Source organism: Belonocnema kinseyi, chromosome 6 (genome assembly GCF_010883055.1).
Source record: "Belonocnema kinseyi isolate 2016_QV_RU_SX_M_011 chromosome 6, B_treatae_v1, whole genome shotgun sequence".
In the NCBI taxonomy this organism is placed as follows: domain Eukaryota; kingdom Metazoa; phylum Arthropoda; class Insecta; order Hymenoptera; family Cynipidae; genus Belonocnema; species Belonocnema kinseyi.
Window position 1 is genome coordinate 84,844,253 of NC_046662.1, and position 23,140 is coordinate 84,867,392.

The 23,140-nt window shown below is 25.4% G+C and overlaps 1 protein-coding gene across 1 annotated transcript; it reads left to right on the top strand.

Annotated features, from left to right (window-relative positions):
• The first annotated feature begins 3,554 nt into the window (after positions 1 to 3,554).
• Positions 3,555 to 19,841, top strand: LOC117174450 (syntenin-1-like). The gene is made up of 8 exons (XM_033363591.1): positions 3,555 to 4,017; positions 9,629 to 9,699; positions 10,625 to 10,843; positions 10,916 to 11,026; positions 14,634 to 14,869; positions 14,993 to 15,146; positions 15,470 to 15,579; positions 18,440 to 19,841. The coding sequence occupies exons 2-8, from the start codon at positions 9,649 to 9,651 to the stop codon at positions 18,492 to 18,494; spliced, it is 936 nt and encodes a 311-aa protein (XP_033219482.1). The 5' UTR covers positions 3,555 to 4,017; positions 9,629 to 9,648; the 3' UTR covers positions 18,495 to 19,841.
• Positions 19,842 to 23,140: the final 3,299 nt, after the last annotated feature.

A 23,140-nucleotide genomic window follows, 5' to 3' on the forward strand; every position in this document is an offset into this window, starting at 1 on the left:
GTCTCTTGACCATTATGCAGCGGCGTTGCCATTTTTCTAATTTCAATGTCGTTCAAAATTCAATTCTCACTGACAGTGTTGCAATTTTCAAACACTGTACCCACTTTTTGAATTTTCATCCAAAATGGCTGGCTAACGAACTTGACCTTTAGTTTAGGACACTAAACGAGTGTGCCAAAGGGCAATCTAATAGATTAATTTTTTCGAAAGTTATCGTGTTCACAGTCAGACATATAGGCAGACATACAGACAGACACATTCGTAAAAACCTGTTTTTCGGTTTCAGAGGGTCTCAAAACGTGGACATTTGACAAAGACTAGGGGGGAGGTCAAATTTTACACAAATCTAATACCTTCTCTAATGAGAATGTAAGTAAGTGTTTGGCCTTTTTTCTACATGTATATCTGTTTACGGAGTCAACCAAGAATGTCTATCCGATGACTGTTTTCTATTTTGCTTTGTAAATTTACAAGATAGATTAGTTATTTAAACAATTTTAATTAAAAAATTAAGAGTTAAACCATTATCCTACGAGTTAATTTGTTAGTAAAAATAACTAATTAATCATTTAAAATTAGTTATTCATTCCTAACTGTACTGTGCATGCGTCACATCCACAATCTCGTTGATTGTAAATAGTGCGCTCTTTTGAAATTATTAAATGTGTACATCAATTTTTTGTAATAAATCATCTTCGTAGAATTAATTAAATAAATTTTTAGATAAAAAAATCTTATATAGTGAAAAATAAATAAAGAATTTGATTTCACTCTTTATAAACAAATTATTTTTTTTAAGTCAAAGGAAGGTGTACCTTCTTTCACAAATAAAAATAATCGGGTAGACATACTTAGTTGAGTTCTAAAACAAATTAATTCGTAGGATAAAGACCAAACTTTTAATTTTTTAAATAAAATTGTTTAAATAATGAATAGTGCTTGTAAATTTTGAAAGCAATATAGAAACGAGTCATCGCATAGACATTCTTAGTTAACTCCGTAAACAAATTCACTTGTAGAAAAAAAGGGCAAACTCTTAATTTTTTAATTAAAATTGTTCAAATAATTAATAGTTCTTGTAAATTTAAAAGCAACCTAGAAAAGAGTCATCGGATAGACATTCTTAGTTGACTTCGAAAAAAAATTGATTCGTAGGATAAAGGTCAAACTTTTAATTTTTGCATTAATATTTTTTACATAATTAGTAGTTCTTGTAAATTTGCAAAGCAATATAGAAAAGAGTCACCCGACAGACATTCTTAGTTCACTCCGTAAACAAATTTACTTGCAGAACTCGTAGAAAAAAAGTCATTTTTAGTTTTTTGATCGAAATTGTATAAATAATTATTAGTTCTTGTAAATTTACAAAGCAACAAACAAAAGAGTTAGTTGATTCCGTGAAAAAATTGACTCCTAGAAAAAAGGGCTAATACTTAATTTTTTAAATAAAATTGTTTAAATAATTAATAGTTCTTGTAAATTTGCAAAGCAACATACAACAGTCATCGGATAGACTTTCTTAGTTGACTCCGTAAACAAATTTTCTTGTATAAAACAGAGCATACTCATAATTTTTTTATTAAGATTGTTTAAATAATTATTAGTTATTTTGTAAAGCAACATAGAAAAGACTGAGTTGACTCCGTGATCAAATTCACTTGTAGAAAAAAGTCAAACTCTTAATTTTTAAATTAAAATTGTTTAAATAATTAATAGATCTGGTAAATTTGCAACGCAACATAATGAATTAAAAGTATTCTTTAAAGAAGAGCCAGTTATGAAAATTGTTTAAATAATTACAATGTTTGAAGATTAAATAAATGCTAAAAGCCATAAATGAGCTCCACTCGAATTCGACACGATCTCTGTAACTTAATCGCTAGAAATGTTTACGCATCCAATAATGTAAACAGATCCCTCGAACGTGCCTGTTTCACTTTTCTAACACTCTATAGTTATCATTGACCAACTTTCAACTATAGTATAATTGTATTTTTAACCCAAAAATAAGAACTTTCAATAAAAATGTTAATTCGTAACCAAATAGTCAAATTTTTAATGAAATAGATGGATTTTCTATCAAGAAGATTAATTTTACACAAAAAATACTAATTTTCAGCAAAAAAGTTACATTTTCAAACAAAGAGATGAATTTTAAACTTATACGATGAATATTTACCTACAATAGTTAAATTTACATTATTAAAACTAGTTTTTGTGAAAAAGAGTTTTTAGCAATATAGTTCAAATTTTAACTAAATAGTTGAATTTTTAACCCAAGAATATGAATTTCCAAAAAAAAATTTTATTTCTTACCAAATATTTGTATTTTATGTCAAATAGATGAATTCTCTGCTAAGAAGATTAATTTTCTATAAAAAAGACGAATTTTCTACCAAGTAGATGAATATATAGCTAAAAAATCGTCAACCAAGAAAAAAAAGAATTTTGAACAAAGATTAGTTTGTCTTTTAGCGAAGTAGTTGAATTTTTATTATAAATGTTAATTTTCAACCAAATAGTTGGATTTTTATCCAAGAAAATTAGTTTTATACCAAAAATCAATATTTTTAACAAAATATATGAATAATTTTGATAGAATTATGGAATCAATTATTATTTTCAATTAATAATCCTTGACCATAAAAATTAATTTGCAACAAATAAGTTCAACCTTTAACCAAGATGTTAATTTTCAACAGAAAAAAGAGAATTCTCAATAAAAATATTATACTTGATATTTCTTCAAGAAATATTTTTATTTTAAATCATAAGCTGTTTAATTAATGTAAAACGACAAATTTTCTATAAGCACATGAATTTTTAACAAAAAAGTGAACTTTCAGACAAGTAGTTGAATTTTCTACAATAATAATTGAATTTTCAACAAAACAATTGAGCCTTCAACTAAAAAGATTGACTTTTTAACAAACTGGTAGAATTATCAACAATATAATTAAACTTTCATACAAAAAAGATTAATGCTCAACCAAAAATATAATAGTAAACTTGTCTACTAAAGAATGAATTTTCAATCAAAAGTGGAAAACGAGAAATAGGTGAAAAAAGGAGAAAGGGGAAAGATTGTGAAGCCTGCGATAAACACATATAATTTTTAGTAAATTATAGACTTGAGAATAATAGTGTAAATAATCATTTAAGTTTATTTTTAACGCTTTTAAAACAAAATTTTAGTCCCTGTAATGGCGACTTGTCGATATAGGTTTAAATAATTATATCAATTTATATTAATGTTCATATTATAATATATTAATATTAACATTCAAAATCATATTGATAATAAATTATATCAATGAAGAATTAAATATTTAAAGCAAATACTCAATAGCTTCTATAAATACTTCAAATTTTCCCGCCTTAATAAATGAAGCCCCTATGAACAAGCCTTAAATTTTAAAATTCTTAAAATTGCATTTCTAACCTATTTTTTCAAAGAATTTTTCCAGAAATGTTCCCCGAATTTCGTATAAAATACCTCCTTCTTGGAAATCAATGGAAATATAAAGTGTAAAATTAAATACAGGGAATTCTATTTTTTTTTCCAATAAAATCTAGCAAAATGACTGCTGAATAACTGTAACTTTCAATTTCAATATAAACGTGTATTCTTCTTCTCTAAAGAAAATAAAAATCAGGGATTTTTTCTCAAAACGGAAAGAAGTTTGCAATAATAACTTCAACTGGATTAGCACCATTAGCACTCACACATTCAAATTGATCATGTGTAGTCATGTGTTATGTCAGGTCAGACTCGTTCAGGCTTGCTCAGCCTCTGCTTAGTGGGTATGGGTTACGTGTTGGGTGTGTGAATCAGAGTGAATGCGTGAAAGGTGCTTGACGTTTTGTTGATAGGAATTTCCAGAGCTGATTTCAGTCTGTGATTCACACTCCTGCAAAAAGGCTTCAGGAATTCAAGAAACTTTGAGAGCAAAAGCAGTGTGGCAGTTTCAAAAACTGTTAAGTAAACTCTCCGAGGGTTAACATTCATCCGGTCAGGTGAGGAGAAAATATTTCTTCAAGTGCTTTGTCTGCTGGACCAAGCACTCCTAAAAATTGTTGTCCTTTATTGTTTGAAAAAAAAGAGTGATTTCGTTTTTCATAATCTTGTCGAAATTGACATTTGCAATAATCGAAAATGTTGTTGCAATTGTTTATGTGCGTAGTGCGAATTGGAAATGATGCTTTAACGATATATGCCTATTTTTATTTATTTTTATATGACACAGAACATAGATTACAGATTCTGAATAATCAGAACTCATTTGAAGATACGAGTAATCTTCCGAAACTGATGATAAAGCTTTCGAAAGTTTATTTTCCAAGAATTAAAGATTTTTTTATCTAACCAGCATTTATTTAGCTGAGATTTTCGTGGCGAGAAAATTATACTTTTGACATTTTTTCAAGTGTATTTTTGTGAATATAATTCTTCAATATTATATCATATAAATTTTACTTGTCAGTTTTCTATTCGATTATTTTATTATGAGCGTTCGATGAAGTTGAGCAATCGGTATATTTATTGCACCAATTTGGGTTAATTTGCATTTATCTTGAAAGCTGAAGATTCTACTTTTTTAAAATACTTCTTAATTTTATTATAATGGTTTCACAAAAAACATTTAAACAATAAAATAATATCGCTTTTCCTTCAATAAATAAACTCATGGAACTCAAAGGATTTTAAATATCTTAGGGAAATTTAAAAGCTTCCAAGGAGTTCTTTAATTATTTCTATTAATTTGAAGCAATTTTAAAGCGCTTGAAATATTTCAGGATAAAGAATCTTCTAGAATTCCAGAAGATATTGAACGATTGTACAGGACCTATGAGGTCCTAAGATGTTAAAAAAATATTACATGATTTTATAAGGTTTTCGAGGATTTCAATTATCGAAGTTATCTTCCAAAGCTCTCATGGTATTTTAACCAATTTTCCAGGATTTCAGTAAATATATATTTTATAGAATTTCATGAGATTTTATGATATTTTAATCGATTTTAAAGAATTTTCGCACTCTTTAACTCACATTAAAGTCTTAGGCATTTCATCAAATTCTTTTAAATGCGCTTTAATATTTTTGAACTAATTTTTAACTTGCTCAATTCAAGGAATTTTTTCATATTTTGATATTATTTTTAATTTATTTGATTGCTTTTTAAATTAATGTTGATTTTTTTTTAATTATTTCCGAATCATTTGAATTCTTTTGAATAGTTTTGTAGTCATTAGTCACTTTTTGGTTATAAATTAGTAGGGTTTCAAAGATTGGAAGAGCTTTAAAATTATTTTTTTGAACTCACACTGCATTCTTATTAATTTATCCTGAATTTTTTTAATTTTTGGAATTCTTTTGAATTTTTTTTTTGCAAATACCTTGGCATTTTCAAGAGTTTTAAACATTTGTAAAGGATTTCAAAAGATTTTAAAGGATTTAAAATAGTTTAAATTATTTTAAAAGATTACAAATAATTTTTCATTTGATTTTAGTAATTTAATAAGATTTCAAATGATTTATAATATTTGAGGGTATTATAAAAGTTTCTCAGGAGTTTTCATGGGCTTTAACAAGTTCCAAGGGTTTTCAAAATATATCAAAAAATTTGAATTATTTTAGGAAATTTTAAAAGGTTCCCAGGACATTCTTATTTATTGCAATAGTTTCAATGGATTTGAAATATTTTAGGGTATTTTAAAAGATTTCACGTTATTGTCAAGAGATTTAAAGAATTTCAAGAAATTGTCAAGGGTTTCAATCATTTCGCGGAATTTTCAAGGATTTTGACATTTTAATGTATTTCAAAGAATTTATTCAAAAGAAGTGAATATTTTAAAATAATTTTTACAATTCATTTGGAATGAACCCTGAATTCTGATTAATTTATCTTAAATTCTTTTTAATTTTTCTAAATTCATCTCTGACTTTTTTAATTGTTTTTAATTCACTTGATTGCTTTTTAATTCATCTTGATTTTTTATGAAGTTCATTTTCATTTCCCTTAAATTTTCCTAAATTCACTCAAATCTTATTGTAATCAATGGAGTTTTTTCGACTTTTAAATTTTTTCTAATTTATTTGAATTGTTTTGAACTTAACTTGAATTGTTTTATAGTCATTAGTAAATTCTTTGGCTAGAATTTAGGATGATTAAAAAGATTTGAAGAGGTATGCATTTTTTGTGGATTTTACTCTGAATTCTTTTCAATTCTTTGGAGTTCCTTAAGAAAAAATTTATTCGCTTAAATTCTTCTAAATTCACTTAATTATATTTAACTTTATGGATTGTTTTGAAATATTAAAAGTTTTTATTTATTTGATCCTACATTCCTTTAACCTCACATTGAAATTATAAGCATTTCATAAAACTCTTTTGCATTCCCTTGGATTTTTCTATGCTTATTTCAAATCTTCTGCATCCAATAAAGTTTTATTAAATGTTGAAATTGTTTTCAATTCGTTTAATTTTTTTCATCTTGAACTTTTATGTATTTCATCGAAGTCTTCTCATTTACCTTAAATTCCTCTAAATTCATTCCAAGTTTACGCAAGTCAATGGCATTTTTTGATAATGGACAATTTGTTCAATCCATTTGAATTCTTTGGAATTTAACTTGAATTTTTTTGAAATTTTTTGAATTTATCCTGAATTTGTGGCCCTTTGATCGGGAAAAAGAACCTTATGAGCGTGACTAAAACTACATTTTAGTCCTTATATTTTATCCCATAGGGAGTGTGATACCAGAGATTAAAATATATTTGAAATAGTGCCCACTTCAATCTTACCCAAATCTTTTTTCGATTCGATTCTAAAATACTTTTTATATTCTAATTTTAGACGATCGAAGTATCAGCATTTCTCAGAAAATTATTTTGGATTTTTTTTTTAAAGGAACCAGAACTTTAGAAATAAATTGATTAATTTTCTAACATTTTTTTACAGATTTTAAAGAAAATCTTATATACGATTTGAGAAATTGGTATATGATTTACGGAAGTTTCTATAATGGAAGCATAGGCTTTAATTTCTAACAGCGAGAAAACTTCAGCAGGGAATTCAATATAAATGAGAAAATTTCTTTCATTTATTTACAATTCTTTAAAATTAGCAGATTATTTTTCTTAGTAACAGAATATAACTGGAGGCTTGTGTAATAATGCGACGGAGTACTTTGAATATTTTTTTAATGTTTAAAAAAAATCATTAAAAAATACATTTTCAAGGTATTTCTGGATGAACTATTCATGAAAGTAGCATTTAATTCGAATATTTAAATTTGATTCGAATTTTCTATAAGATTCAATTTACCGCTTTTTTATGAGAAAATTTCTTTCATTTATTTACAATTCTTTAAAATTAGCAGATTATTTTTCTTAGTAACAGAATATAACTGGAGGCTTGTGTAATAATGCGACGGAGTACTTTGAATATTTTTTTAATGTTTAAAAAAAATCATTAAAAAATACATTTTCAAGGTATTTCTGGATGAACTATTCATGAAGGTAGCATTTAATTCGAATATTTAAATTTGATTCGAATTTTCTATAGGATTCAATTTACCGCTTTTTTATATATTTACCACACAAATTTATTAAATTATTTAATTTATTCATGAAAATTTTATTTTTAATGTTTAGAATAGGAAAAAATGTAACATTTACTTGCATGATGAAGCTGAGAAAAATTCAAGATATATAACGTAACATTTTATTTATTTAAGCCAGACAATAGTATGTTGAATTATATTTAATCTGAGCACAAGTAACTTTCTTGTTAAATAACAGTCAAAATTTTATTTTTACAATAAATTAAGAATATCCATTTTCTGTTTATATTACATTATTTAAATTTAAATAATTATTTTCGAAACCCAAAACTTATCACAAAATGTTATTTTTCGCTTGTTTTATTAAAAATTTCAGCTTCTCTTTACATCTTGAGCCTTTATTATGAAAAATTTTACTTCGGAACTTGACACTAAAGAGGTTTTTCAAAGTTTTCCTTCGATGAACCTCCTAGAATTAAAAACGGAATAATCTGCAATTTACAGGGTATTTAAATTATTTTTTGCTCAAATTATCCTGTAAATTTTACGTTGGTTTCGAGATTTTTTCTCCTAATAGAACAATTTGATTAAATTTGTAAGATTTTCGCTGTCGTGAATAGATACTGAAAAATCTTTTTTCTGTTTAAATTCAGCTGCTTCCTACTAAAACCACTTACTTCAACATTTATTTTGTTGGTTGATGATTCATCATTTCAGTTTAGAAAGCATTTTTTTGTAGTTCAAAATTCAATATTTTTTCGTCAATATTGTTTATTAACGGATAACTTAATTATTCCATGTTTGGTTGAAAATGTATCGCTTTCATTTGAAAATTTAACTCTTTGGTAAGTAATTCACCCCTTTAGTAGCAAATTCATTTCTTTGGTTGAAAATCTAAGTATTTGTTTGAAAATTCCTTTGAAAATTCAAATAGTTGGTTAAAAATTCATTTTTTCGGTAAAAAATTTATTTATTCGGTTGAAAATCTTAAAAAATTGATTTTTTTGTATAGAAATTAATTTTTCTTGTTTGCAAATTCATCTGTTTGTTCGAAAACTTTTTGTTCTCTAAAAATTGAAATATTCTATTTTGGGTAAAAAATGTACCGTTTTTAGTTAAAAATTTGAATTTTTTAGCAGAAAATTCATCTTTTCGTTGTAAATTTGACTATTGGATAAAAATTATTTTTTGTTCATCATTCATTATTTTAGTTAAAAATTTATTTCTTTGATTGAAAATTTGTTTTTTTTTTCATTTCTTTTTGCTAGAAAATTTATCGTATTAGTTAAAAATTCATTTATTTGCAGGAAATTCGATTTTTTGGCTTCAAAATTCAACATTTTTGAAGATTTTTTTTCCTTAATGGACAAAAAAAATTTTCTTGTTTGAAAATTCAACTTTTTTGTTAAAAAAAAGCCTTCGTATTTTTTGCTTTAATTTCACTGATTTTTATTGAAAATTAAACCATTTTTTTGTTGAAATATCAAATAATACACTTTTTGTTTATAATTCATTTTTTTATCGAATGTTAATCACTTTGGTTGAAAATTTAACTATTTTATTGAACTTTTTTTTTTCTTAGTTGAAAGTTAAGTATTTCAACTTAAAGTGTAGCTCTCCCATTTTTAGTTGGAAATTTATCTTTTTGAGTTAAAAACTTAACAGCTTTTGATTGATATTTGACCAGAAAGTTATTTTTGCTTATCTGGATTTGGTTAAATAATAAAATTTTACATTAATATATATTAAACATTTCTTAGTTTTATTATGAACTATAATGTGACATTCTTCTTAGCCCATTCATCTAAAACTGAATTCTTAATTGTGTGTGTGAATTTGGCAACATTATTTTTTTTCGAGTTTTTCAAATTACCAATCGATATTGTAACACACCTATTATTTAGGGAAGGATTATTGCAACAATTTCAGTGCTGTAGCTATATCGTTTTCTACATGTAGAACTTAAAAAAAAGTATCATATATTTTTTACCAGAAAATGGTATTAGGTTTCGTAATAAACTAAATTCAATTTTAAATTTTAAATTACAATATTATGTTTCAGTAAAATAAAAAAAGCAGAAAATGTCGCTATATCCTTCCTTGGAGGATATGAAAGTGGACCAGCTGATGAAGGTAAGTTCACGACCTTAAAAATTTGCCTAAACCAATTAATTATTGGGCGAGGAAAGTCAGAGAATTTGAAAAAAAAAATCTTCCAAAAGTCAGGGAATTTCTGTCAAAATTTTTAAATTTTAATTTGAAATTGTTTTCTTCCGTTTATAGAAAATCCTATGTTGTAAATATTACAAGATGAACATACTGGAAAATGAAAAATTTGTGCGGGAAATTAGAGAATTTTGAATATGAATTTTTGCAGCCACCGTGTAATAATATTAACTTTACTATTACGTTTTTCTTTGAGAATTCATCTTTTTATTGAAAATTTAACTATCTTTAAAAAATTCGTATTTTTTCTTGGAAATCGAACTATTTGTTTATAAATGCAACGGGTTTTCTCTTCAATTTTTGTTTCGGCTGTTATTTAAAAATTCCACGATTTGGTTAAAAGTTTAACCATTTTATTTAAAATTCCTCTCTTTTGTTTAACAGATCAACTATATGGTTGTAGAAGCAACTGTTTGGTTGAAAGTTAATTTAAAAAAAAAAAAAAATTTTGTTGAAAATTCAAGTGTTTGGTGGAAAAGGCAACTGTTTTCAGTTGAAGTTGAATCATCTTTGTTTAATAATTTTATTATTTGGTTGAAAATTGATTTTTGTGTGTAGAAAATTTAAGTATTAGGTTAAAAATTCAATTATTTTGTTAAAAAATCAACTTTTATTTGAGTATTGAATTTTTGTTGGTAATTCCAGTAATTTATTAAAAAGCAATATTTCATGGTAGAAAAGTCATCTTTTTTTGGTTGAAATACATAAAAAACTTAGTTAATTCTGGTCTTCTGAATTTTGAAAATGGATTTTTCTCGTCTAGGCTGATTAGAAACATGTATGCATACCCTCTAACCGATTCTTGTCTATAAAATTTATATTTTCTTTTCAGGCTCAGCTGCAGGCTGAATCACAGTATCCAACTGTTCCATCAATTACTTCTATGCCTGTAGCTCATCCCGCAGCTCCTTCAGCTCCACCATTAATATCTCCTGGTCAGGATGCTGCAGGACCCCTCTACCCATTTTTGGGTGAATATATGGGACTTGAGATAAGTGAAGATGCAATTGCTCAAAACATGCCTGAATACGCTATCGCCAATCGCGAAGCTGTAAGTAAATTCAATGCCGTTTGGACTCAATAAGTTTTATTTAGATTGTTTAACAAAAATTAATTTTATCAGATGGAAATTGCTGTCCCAGCACAAAGTGGCCCACTTGCGGGAATGACAGCTCCAGTTTCTGGAAAATCTCTCGCTTTGCAGAAAGCTCACGTTACAAATGGAATCAGAGAGGTAAGTTCAAATTCTTTTGGATAAAAGGTATGGTTAATTTTCCACGTATACAATTTTCTATACCAAATAATAATATAAAATTGTATTTTAGAAAAAATAATTATTTCAAATGTCAACAGAAATAATTACATTTTTTGGATTTCGTTATTGCAACATCTATTTCAAATTAAACAAAATAATTCTTCTACATAATTCTAACTTTGCTTCTTTGGACTATTTTCTTAATAACTGAGTTTAAATCATTTTTTACTTTCAAAAAATAATGTTGTGATTTTTCCATTCGAACAGAATTCATAGAAACTATTGTGATATTTGAAAATTTTGTAATTTTTTTTTAATTACAAAATCTCTGTAACTGTTTAAATTTTTTTAACTTTCAATCCTTCTGTGGTGGCCAAGAGATAGCACGACTTTTTCATATACCCCAAAAATAGATTTCAAAAAATAATTTTTTTGAATTCATCCTACCCTCTTATATTATTTTACGACCACAAAAAGTTCGTGCTACGCGCGTATTACATATTTCTTTATTTGATTACCTGACAGTTATTATTATTTATTAATTTGTATAGAAGAAAAGTAATAAATTAATCAGTTAATTTGGGATTTTAGTTATTATTTTAAAAAATGTTTACAATTAAAAATTCGCAAACTCGTTCAATTTTGAATATTTATAGTTGACAATCATGATGTTTTTGAAATAGGTCTATTTTGAAGATTTACAATGACAGATTCTTCCATTTTTAATGCGTATAATTTAAAATAAGGCGTTATTTTTTGTTTGTATAGTTCAATTTTAAATATGTATAAATAAAACTTCTTAAATTTGGACGATTTAAAAAATTAAAAGTTATGTTTTCAATTCTCAATCTTCCAAATTAAAGCAGTTTCAAATGTAAATCAACGAAATAATAGAATTTTTAATTTTTAATATTTCAACATGCATGTTTTTTAATTGTAAATTGTGAAAATGAAAAAGTTCAATTTTAATTATTCACAATTCAAAGTTTTACCAGTTTGAAGTTACGTATAAATAAAATTTCTTAAATTTGAATGATTTTGAAGATAGAAATTTAAGTTTTCAATTCTAAATCTTCCAAATACAAGAAATTTCGAATATAAAGCATCAAAATTACAAAATTTTTAATTATAAGTTTTCAAAATTAAAAACTTAAAATTCAAAGTCTACATTTTTGATGAAACAATTCGAAGTTCTTAAATTTTTTAAATATGGAATTGAAAATTATTCTGTTGTCAGATATTATATTTCTGAAGTATGTCATATGGAATATTTTTGATTGATTAGTTAAATTTTGATGATTTACAAATGAAAATTCTTCACGTAAAATTATAACTGTAAAATTCTTGAACGATTTATTCGGAATAAACTTTTTTTAGATCCAACCATTTTTACCCGCATTTAGGTTTTTATTTTTAATTCTAACTAAAGATTTTTTTTAAGATTAAATTTGTGATTATTGTCACTTTCAATTGTTAAATAACAATCACTTTCTCGAAACTGGATAACTTTATTTAATCAAGCATTTCTGACCTCGGGACTAGATTTTTATCTTTAATAACGATTTCGATTTTACTGATTGTTTTTTAGCTGTTCCTAAAAATTCCGATTTTGTTGATTTCCCAGGAAAAGGAAAAACTATTGCACACGCGCGCTCTGAAATATGTTTCTTGAAATGAATCTGCATCGTAAATTACAACTCAAAGTTCTACCATTTTCAAGAGTTGCAATTGGAAACTCTTCAGCCTTAATGATGTACAAAAAAGTGTTAAATTTTACTGCAGTTTTCATGAGTTAAAGTTGAAAACTTTTTGATTTTAAAGATGTATAAAAAAAAATTCCTAAATTCTGATAATTTTGAAGAATCATTAAAATTACTGGATTTTTTACTGTAAAATATTTAAACTTTCATAATTTTTATTGTGAATTTTCAAAATAAAAAATTCTTGAATTCAAATCATGCAACATTCAGAGTTCTACAATTTTCAAGAATTACAATTAGACAGTTTTCAACTTTAAAAATGTAAAATTAAAATTTGTTAAGTTATTATGATATTAAAAATCAAAAGTAAAATTTTCACTTCTAAATCTGCTAATTTGAAGAAATCTCGAGTCTAAATTATCAAAATTACAAAAATATTTAATTTTCAAACGTAAAACTTGCTTAATTATTAATGGTCGATTTGCAAATTCAATAACTTATGAATTTTAAAGATTTAAAATTAATAGTTCTTCCATTTTGATGAGGTACAATTGAAAAATTTTGAATTTGTAATAGTTCCAATTTGCGTAATTTTTTATTGCAAATTTTCTAAATGAAAAACTTTTTATTTGTAAATATTTACAATTTAAAGTTCTACTATTTTTAAGAGTTAAAATGGAAAATTCTTAAATTTTGAAAATACCGAATTGCATATTATTCAGTTTTTAAGATTTATATTTAAAATATTTGTGATTTTAAACGTTATTTCTACCTCATAGAGGAAACTTTAAAATATTGAAAATTTCGAAAAAATTATAATTCTTTAAACTAAATGTAATAATGATGCCAATTTCGTTGCTTTATATTTAATTTGAATGAATGTAATTTCTATTTGCTATTATAAAATGCAGGGATTTCTAAAAATATTCATTACATTTTTTAGCACTTAATATTATTTTAGGAATCTGTTTTTTGTTGTAAAACTTTTCTCATGTACATAATTCAAATTTGATGTAATAATATAAAAAAAATTCTTTGTCTTGAGACCTATTTGTAATTTTTTATTTTGACTTCATTTACGAGGGAGCAAGCATATTTGCTAATTAATTATAATGAGGAACCTAAGTTCTCATCAAATGAGCACCAAAAATTGTAAATACAAACAAAGTAGAAACTCCCGATATCCAATTCACAGCTTGTTTTTTTTATCAGTTCAATTTTGAAGATTTATCATGGAAAATGCTTCAATTTTAACGATTTGCAACTGAAAAGTCTTCAATTTTTTAAATCTACAATAAAAAAATTCATTAATTTAGAATGTTTTTAGTTCAAAATGATTTAATTTCACAATTTTCTTGAAATATTTTATTTAATGTTGAAGATGTAAGATTTTAAATAGAAAATTATTGAGTTTTCTGTATTTGCAATTGAAAGTTGAAAATTTAATTTCAGTTAATTGTGAACATTCGAGTTACTTCAGTGAGTGACTACAAATGTAAGAAATGTATATTTTCAGGAAGTAAGTATGTGGGTGGGGGGGCAGTTCGGAGTGAATAATATCGTAGAATGAAAATGTTGTTAAACATAATACTGAAAACAATATAATATCACAAGTTAAAGTAAAGAAAAACTGTTTTTTTTTTTTAAATCAAGAAACATAGAAACTAAGAAACATAGGAGCTTTATGTGGACAGACAGACCATCGTACTTTATAATAGTTATTTTTTTTATTATTAAATTTTTTTAAATGTTGCGTAATAGTAGTTCTGGAACCCTCCTTCTTCCCTAAAAGCGTTACTTAATAGATGGACAACTCCTTAAATAAATAACAACTTCTCTCTTGAAAGTAGAATACTTTTTTTCTTAAAATAATTACTTGACTTCAGTTGACCCTCTGTAAGGACCAAAGCGGCAAGATTGGAATTCGTGTCCACTCTGTGAACAACGGAATTTTTGTCTGCCTGGTAACAAAAGGTTCTCCCGCTGCTATGGTTGGTTTGAGATTTGGCGACCAGATTTTAGACATCAATGGTGAATCTGTCGCCGGATATTCCATGGATCAAGTTCACAAGATTTTTCGCAATTCTCCAGTAAGCGGAATCAAAGTTGTCGTTCGTGACAGGTAAGTTTACTTTCCCAGGAAGCAAATATAGAAACTTGTTTCTGAAAATGAATGTTGTTTTTAAGTTGTGATCAAAATTATCAGTTTCCAATCGCCAACGTCATTCTTTCAATTGCTATATAGGCCTTTCGAGCGCACTGTTACAATGCACAAGGATAGTTCAGGTCACATTGGATTCCAGTTCAAAAACGGAAAAATAATTGCCCTGGTTAAAGATTCTTCAGCTTCGAGAAACGGACTTCTCACGGACCACCAGATTCTCGAAATCAACGGCAAGGTATAAATAACTTTGAATTTTATTTAAAAAGTGGCAGTATAGAACTAGCTAACCAAATTTGTTTCAAAAATGGATTTATTGGATAAAAACTTCTTTGAAAAGCAAGTTTTTATTTTTAATGTAAACTGAAAATTATATTTGTATCGCAATCCGCAGCCTAGCATGCTTCAATTTGTGTTTAGTATTACTTCGAGAGTGTCAACTTCCACATCTATTTCCTCGGAACTGGATAGCTTTTTCTAATCTAAAATTTGTTTACTTTTATTTTAGCTTAAGATTTAGATTTTAAAGAATGTTGATATTTAATTATTTATCATTTTTAGAATGTGGTTGGCTTGAAAGATAAAGAAGTAACAGCCGAGATCGACACTGCAGGAGACATCGTCACAGTCACAGTGATTCCTTCTTTCATTTATGACCACATGATCAAAAAGTAAATTTTTTAAATCTTCAATTTCATATTCTCCTAATTTAAATCCGAGGGTTTGACCACTTGACTTTAGAGTGTATACCATATTTCAATATTTCAATTTTTTCTTCAATATTTTAATGATTTTATAAAGATTCCTTAAAAATTTTAAATGCTTTCACCAAGATTTCAAGGATTTGCAGAAAATATCAAAATATTTCACAAAGATTTCAAATGGTTTTAGAAATATTTCAGAAGATATTAAAAGGCTTCAAAAATGTTTCAAAACATTTAAAGTTTTCACACAGGTATCAAAGATTTCAAAGATTCTTGAAGATCTCAACAGATTTTAAAACGTTTTACAAAGATTGCAATGATACCAAATTCATTTCAAAGATTTCGCAAGATTTAAAAAATGCCAAAAGATTTTAGAGAAGTTTAAAGAATCGCAAAGGTTTCAAACATTTCAAAAAATTCAAAAAATGTGAAATATTTTACAGATTTCAAAAGATTTGAAAGTTTTAGAAAAACTTTCAATGAATTTAGAAAACTTTACAAAGATGTCAAAAATTTCAATGATTTCACAAAGGTTTAAAAAATTTCAAAGCATTTCAAAAATTTCAGCAAATTTTAAAGGTTTTACAGATTTCAAAAGATTTTATAAAGATTTGAAATATTTCAAAGTTTTCGTGAAACTTTCAATGAATTCGAATGACTTTACAAAGATTTCGAAAATTTCAATGAAATCACAAAAATATTAAAGACTTGAAAAGATCTCACAAAAATTTGAAAAATTCCAGGACATTTAAAAAATTTCGGAAGATTTCAAAAGATTTCACAAAGTTTTCGGAAAACTTTCAATAAATTCAAAAGACTTTACAAAGATTTCTTAAAGATTTGTATAGTTTCTCCTTCACTTAAAAGATTTGGGAATATTTCAAAATTCCAAAAGATTTCATAGAAGTTCAAAGATTTCGCAAATGTTTCAAACATTTCAAAAATTTCAGAAGATTTAAAATATTTTACAGGTTTCAAAAGATTTTACACAGATTTGGAAGATTTCAAAGTTTTAGCAAAACTTTCAATGAATTCAATTCAGACTTGAAAATATTTTCCAAAGATTTGAAAGATTCCAGAACATCAAAAAAATTTTTGAAGATTTCCAAGATTTTACAGATTTCCAAACGATTTTACAATTATAAGGAAGATTTTTAAGTCTTCGCAAAACTTTCAATCAATTCAAAAGACTACAAAGATTTCAAAAATTTCAATGATTTCGCAAAGATTTCAAAGATTCCAAAACATTTAAAAATTTTTTAGAAAATTTCAAAGATTTTACATATTTCAAAAGATTTTCCAAAGTTTTTGCAAAACTTTGAATGAATTCAAAAGACTTTACAAAGGTTTCCAAAATTTCGGTGATTTCACAAAGATTTTTAAAGGGTTCAAAAGATTTCCCAAATATTTGAAAGATGCCAAAAAATTTCATAACATTTCAAAAATTTTACAAAAATTTGGAAAATTTCAAGATTTTCGCAAAACTTTCAGTGAGTTCAAAAGACTTGACAAAGATTTCAAACATTTCAATGATTTAACAAAGATTTCAAAGATTTTAAGATATTTTACAAAGATTCTAAAGAAAATAAATGTTTCCAGAAGAGTCCAAAGGTTTCATAAAGGTTTCAAAGATTTCTTCAATATATCATTGATTTCACAAAGATTTCAAATGCTTAATAAATTTGACATAGATATCACAGATTCCAAAACATTTAAAAATATTCAGAATATTTCAAAGATTTGATAGATTTCTTAACATTTTACAAAGATTTCAAACTTTCCACAAAACTTTCAATGAATTCAAAAGACTTTCTGAAGATTTCGAAAATTTTAATGATTTCACAAAGATTTCAAAATACTTCACGAAGATTCTAAAGATTCGTAAATATTTCACAAAGATTCCAAAGATTTCCAAAGTTTTTACAAATATTCTTGAAGATTTCAATGATTTTTAAAAGTTCTAAACCTTTAAGATTTTCAGAAGATTTTAAGAATTTCTAAATATTTTACAAAGATTTTAATATTTTTCAAAGAGTCCGAAAAACTCTCTAATATTTCCAAAAATTTCACAAATTTAATGATTTTATAAAGATTAAAAATATTTTTAAAAAACTTCAAAGATTTTTAAAATGTTCATAAAGATTTTACACTGATTTCAAACGATTAAAAATAATTTCAAACATGACAAAAATATCCAAGGGGTACTTCACAAATTACGTGATACGTTCAAAGTGGGGGCTGTGTCAAATATCTGACAAATTTATTACGTATTTGGTGAATAACCTCTAAAAATTTCAGAGTTTCTTAAAGATTTCAAAGATTTCTTTAATACTATAATGATTTCACAAAGATTTTAACAGATTTTACCAATATTTCTGAAAGATTTCACAAAAATTCCCATAATTTCAAAAGGATTTACAAAAATGTCTTACAAATTACAATGGTTTCACAAATATTTCAAAGATTTTAAAGTGTTTTACAAATATTTCTTAAAAATGTCAATGATTTCACAATGTTTCCAAGATTTCGCGATTTTAAAAAGATTTCACAAAGATTCCAAAAATTTAAAAATATTTTACGAAAATTTCTTCAAGATTTCGCAAGGGTTTCAAAGATTTTGCGAAGATTTTAAGATATTTTACAAAGATTCTAAAGATTACAAAAGGTTTTACAAATATTTATACAAATTTTCAACGATTTTGCAAATATTTCAAAGATTACACGAGATTTCATTAAGACTTGTACACCAGATTTCAAGAGTGATCAATCCTCGTTTCAATCTAAATAAAAATCTCACAAATTTCACAATTGCAACAATCTTTTTCAGAATGTCTGGCAGTCTTCTGAAGAACATAATGGACCATTCCGACCCAATGCTATAAATACAAAAAGGCATAAAACCGTTCTTTTACTCTCGCTTAGAAGACACTGATAAAAATAAAGCCGAGTCTAAAGTTTCTAAGTAGAATTAAGTTATTAAAAATTCTATTTTCAAACAATTATAAGTCTGACATGCAAAATAATTTTCATCAGTATCTAAGAGTAAAACATTACAGGGAAATCATTTCGAAACGCTTAATTTTGCTGTTATTAGATCAAGAAAATTCATCTTTAAGCACAAGCTTACAAAACTTGATGCATAATTTTAAACTCTTTGTGATTAAACACAAATTTTGGCTCTATACACGCATAACTGATAGCTTCTTTTTTCAATCGGGAGAATGGATATTTAAACATTAAATGTGGATTAAATATTAGAGAAATAGTAGCTGTGTAGGGACAAGAATGATATATGAATCTTGCTCTTTGAAATTCTACGTATTCTTCACGATGCTGACTGGGCTGAAGACCTTCGTCTTGAGATAAAGTTAACGCTGCTCTAAATTATAAGCCATATGACTAAATAAAAAATAAGTTTTTTTATTGTTATTCGTTGTTCTTTCAGAACGAAAGTCGTGTGGAGAAATGAAAGCCAAGTTAAAATTACTTGCCAAAATCAAAACCAAAAATGCCTTCCATTTTCGTTGCAACGCTTAGACTTTATTTTAGTATTAAAAACACTTTTGAATTTGCCCTCCAGGTATATCACACACGATTTAAATGAACTCCTTTTCATGAATCAGAATCAGAATTTAGAATAGAACATGCACAACCCTATTTTAGTGTGCAATTTATTTTCACGAATATTCCAAGTGCCAACTGAGGTTCTAGTTATTTTATAATTTGAGATAATTCATCTACTCCTGAGTGTGTGCAATCTTTTTTATAGGATGTAAGATTTTTTTTAGAAATTATAATAATTCGTACTATAATTTACTATGCGAAAGAAATTATGTGATGTCTCTTTAATTCGAAATAATGTAACTTGCCCTTCTACTGTTATATTTGTCCCGTAAAACTTTGAGTCTGATAGAATAGTACAGTTGAGAGTGTCATGTTATATTCTATCTACAAACTACGATGTCAATATTTTCCGTAATTGTACATTTCATATAGTATATGGACAAATCATTATCATAATTGGAAAAGACACACATCTAGAAATACAGTGAAAATGTTTCCTATTAGTTTAATCTGTTACTGCTGATTGTGCCACAATTTTTATAGAAGAAACAAATATTTACGTGAATGTATGAGAAGATTATAAGAGACGTTAGAAATAAAGATATGTAATTCACAAGATCATTAGTTCTCGTGTGAATTCAATAAATATAAATTTATATCGGCATTCCGTTTATGTATTCAAATTTTATTCATTATTTTATGTCAAGTCTCATTTTACTTTCGGTAAATAGGGTGTCTACTCAAATCTTGAAAAGAAATGCCCCGACAATTCAAGTTTTTTTTTCAGGTAGAATTTTTTTAAGTACGTAGCCAATTGGATATTTTGCATTATTTTAAATAATCGACTCGAAATATGCAGAGTTTCGCGAGCTTATTATAAATAATTTTTTTTTTTTAATTTCTATGGATTCAAATAATGCCTAACTTTGAAAGCTTTGATAAATTTTATTACAGGATGTTCTGAAATATATTTAGCAACATCGATTAATTAAATAATACTCAAAACATAATTAATTATCTCTTGAGTTTGTCTCTAAAGTCCATGAATTAGAATAATAATTCAAACAAATTTTTATATAATCTTATATGTAAAATTCAGTACATATATAAGTAAAATAAAGGTGGATACTATATTAAATTTTGATTAAACCGCTCTAAATTGCTAACTTTTCAAGTAAAAATATATTGCATTTTCAACAAGATATATAAATTTTTAACTAATTAGTAGAATTTTTAAGTAAAAAAAATGAATTTCTAACAAAAAATTGAATAAAGTAATTAAATTTTTCACTAGGGAAAATAATTTTTCACAAAAAGATAAATTTTCGACAACAAAGATTAATTTTATACTTATTAAAAAAAGTAATTTTTAACGAAATACATTAATTTTAAACAAAATCATTAAATTTTTAGCCAAAGAAAACTTTTCAACTAAAATGATCAATAATCGTGAAACTTGTTAATAATTTGAATGTTGTTAAAAAATATGTTAAAAGTAACATTTCATGATAAAACCCACTTATTTTTAGCATTTTATAAGAGCAAATAGAAATTACATTAATCTAAAGTAAATAAATAGACGAATAAAAAAATAATTTTCAATGAAAAAATACAGTAAAATAATTAAATTTTCCACTACATAAATTAATTTTTTACAAAAAAGATAAATTTTCAACAACAAAGATTAATTTTCTTCTAAAAAAATTAATTTATTACATTTTTAGCGAAAGAAAAATGTTCAACCACAATGATAAATAATTGTGAAACTTATGAATAATTTAAGTATTTTGTTAAAAAATATGCTAAAAGTAACATTTAATGATAAACCCCACTTATTTTTAGCATTTTATAATAGCAAATAGAAATTACATCAACCGAAATTAAATATATAGATGAATTTAAAAAATGAAATAATTCGAAATTTCAAATAAAAAAAAAAATAATAATTTTCAATGAAAAAATTCAAGAAAATAATTAAATTTTCTACTAAAGAAATTAATTTTTTACAAAAAAGATGCATTTTCAACAATACAGATTCAATTTCTACTAAATAAATGTATTTTTAACAAAATAAATTAATTCTAAACAAAATCATTAAATTTTTAGCCAAAGAAAATTTTTCAACTACAATGATAAATAATCGTGAAACTTATTAATAATTTAAATATGTTGTTAAATATATATTAAAAGTAACAGTTAATGATAAAACCCATCTATGTTTAGCATTTTATAATAACATGTAGAAATTATATTCATCCAAATTAAAAAAGGAAGAAAATTTGCATCACGATTACTGGGCCGAAGTTCACGATTACTGGAACGTTTACCTTATTTCATTTTCTCATTTAAGAAATGAATTGGTATCCAAAAAGATCATTTTTTAATGCAGAAGATTACTTTTATACGAAAAAGATGAATTTTCAACAAAATAATTACATAAAATAAAATAATGCTGCTTTTACAAATGAAGAATCATTGTTATTCAATTTTATATTATAATTTTAAAAAAAATTAAGCGCGCTATCGAAAAAATGCCCTGGCTTTAAATTTCGTTTCTAAATTTTTGAATTCCCTTTCATAAGTTTTCATTTTATAATTAAAATTGAAAGATTAATAATAGCAAAAATTTCCAGTTTCTTAAATTATGCAAATTTTTAATTCTAGAATTTTAGAAGCTTTCTCTTCGACATATTAAATTTATTTTTTAATTTCAAATTTTAAAGGCTTCAAATGAGAAATTAGTCAAGTCAAAAATGTTAATTTATTAGTTTTGAACGCTCTTTATTAGAAATAATACAATTTCAACTCCTTTGAATTTTAAATTATCCCTTTGAACCACCTACATGAACCACTTTGTTAAATATTTATTTTTTAATTTGAAGATTCATCATGTTTCTTAAAAATTCATTTCTTTGGTTCAAAATTAATTCTTTTTGTTCGAAAATTAACTATTCCGTTTTTTGTGGAAAGATCTATTTTAGTTAAACATTTTATAATTTGGCTGAAGATTCATGTATTTTGTTTAAATTAAAAAAAAAATTTGTAGAAAATTATCTTTTTTGGTGAAAAATGAATTTTTCTGATAAAAAATTAATTTCTTGTAGTTAAGGAGTCAAGTAATTTATAGAAATTTTCTCGGGTTTGGTTAAAGTGAACTGCTGCCTATTTAAAATTAAAATCTACTTTATGGAACATTCAACTCTTTATTGGAAAGTTAAACATGTTTCTTAAAAATTCATTTTTTTTACCAAGGTTCTTAATTTTAGTTGAAAACTTATTTCTTGTCAATTTTTTCTTTCTTTGTTATTAAAAAACAAATATAAAAAAATTAAATTAATTATCGTTGTTTAATTAAATTCCTCTTTTTGTTTGAAAACTTAACTATTTGGTTGTCAATGAACTTTTTGTTGAAAATTTATATTTTCGGGTAGAAAAGTGAACTTTTTTTCTAAAAAAAATCGACCAATTCGTTAAAAATTCATTTGTTTCAGTTTAAGATTCATCATTTTAGTGGAAAATTCATTTCTTTGGTTAAAAATTAATTTTTTAGCTTGAAACTTAAATATTCAATTTTTGGTAGGAAATCAATCTTTTTTAGTTAAAAATTTAATTATTTGGTCGATAAATCATGTATTTTCTAAAAACTTCGTTTATTTTAGAAGAAAATTAATTTTTTGTTACAAATTAATTTGTTTGGTTGAAAATTGATTTGCTGTAGTTGAGGATTCAAGTAATTTGTTGAAATTTTATCTTTTGTTTAGTCAAATTGAATTTTTTATGTTCATGATAATTAAACTATTCCTTTTTTCATTAAAAACATGGACATAGGAAACACGGAACTAGGCATGCCATCCTAACCTTTGCGAGCGGGGTTGAATCCACGGTAGGGGGGAGAATTCCATGAGTGGGGAGAGCCGCCATCTTACGATGTGCCATTTGATTATGCGCACGAGCATTTTTGCCG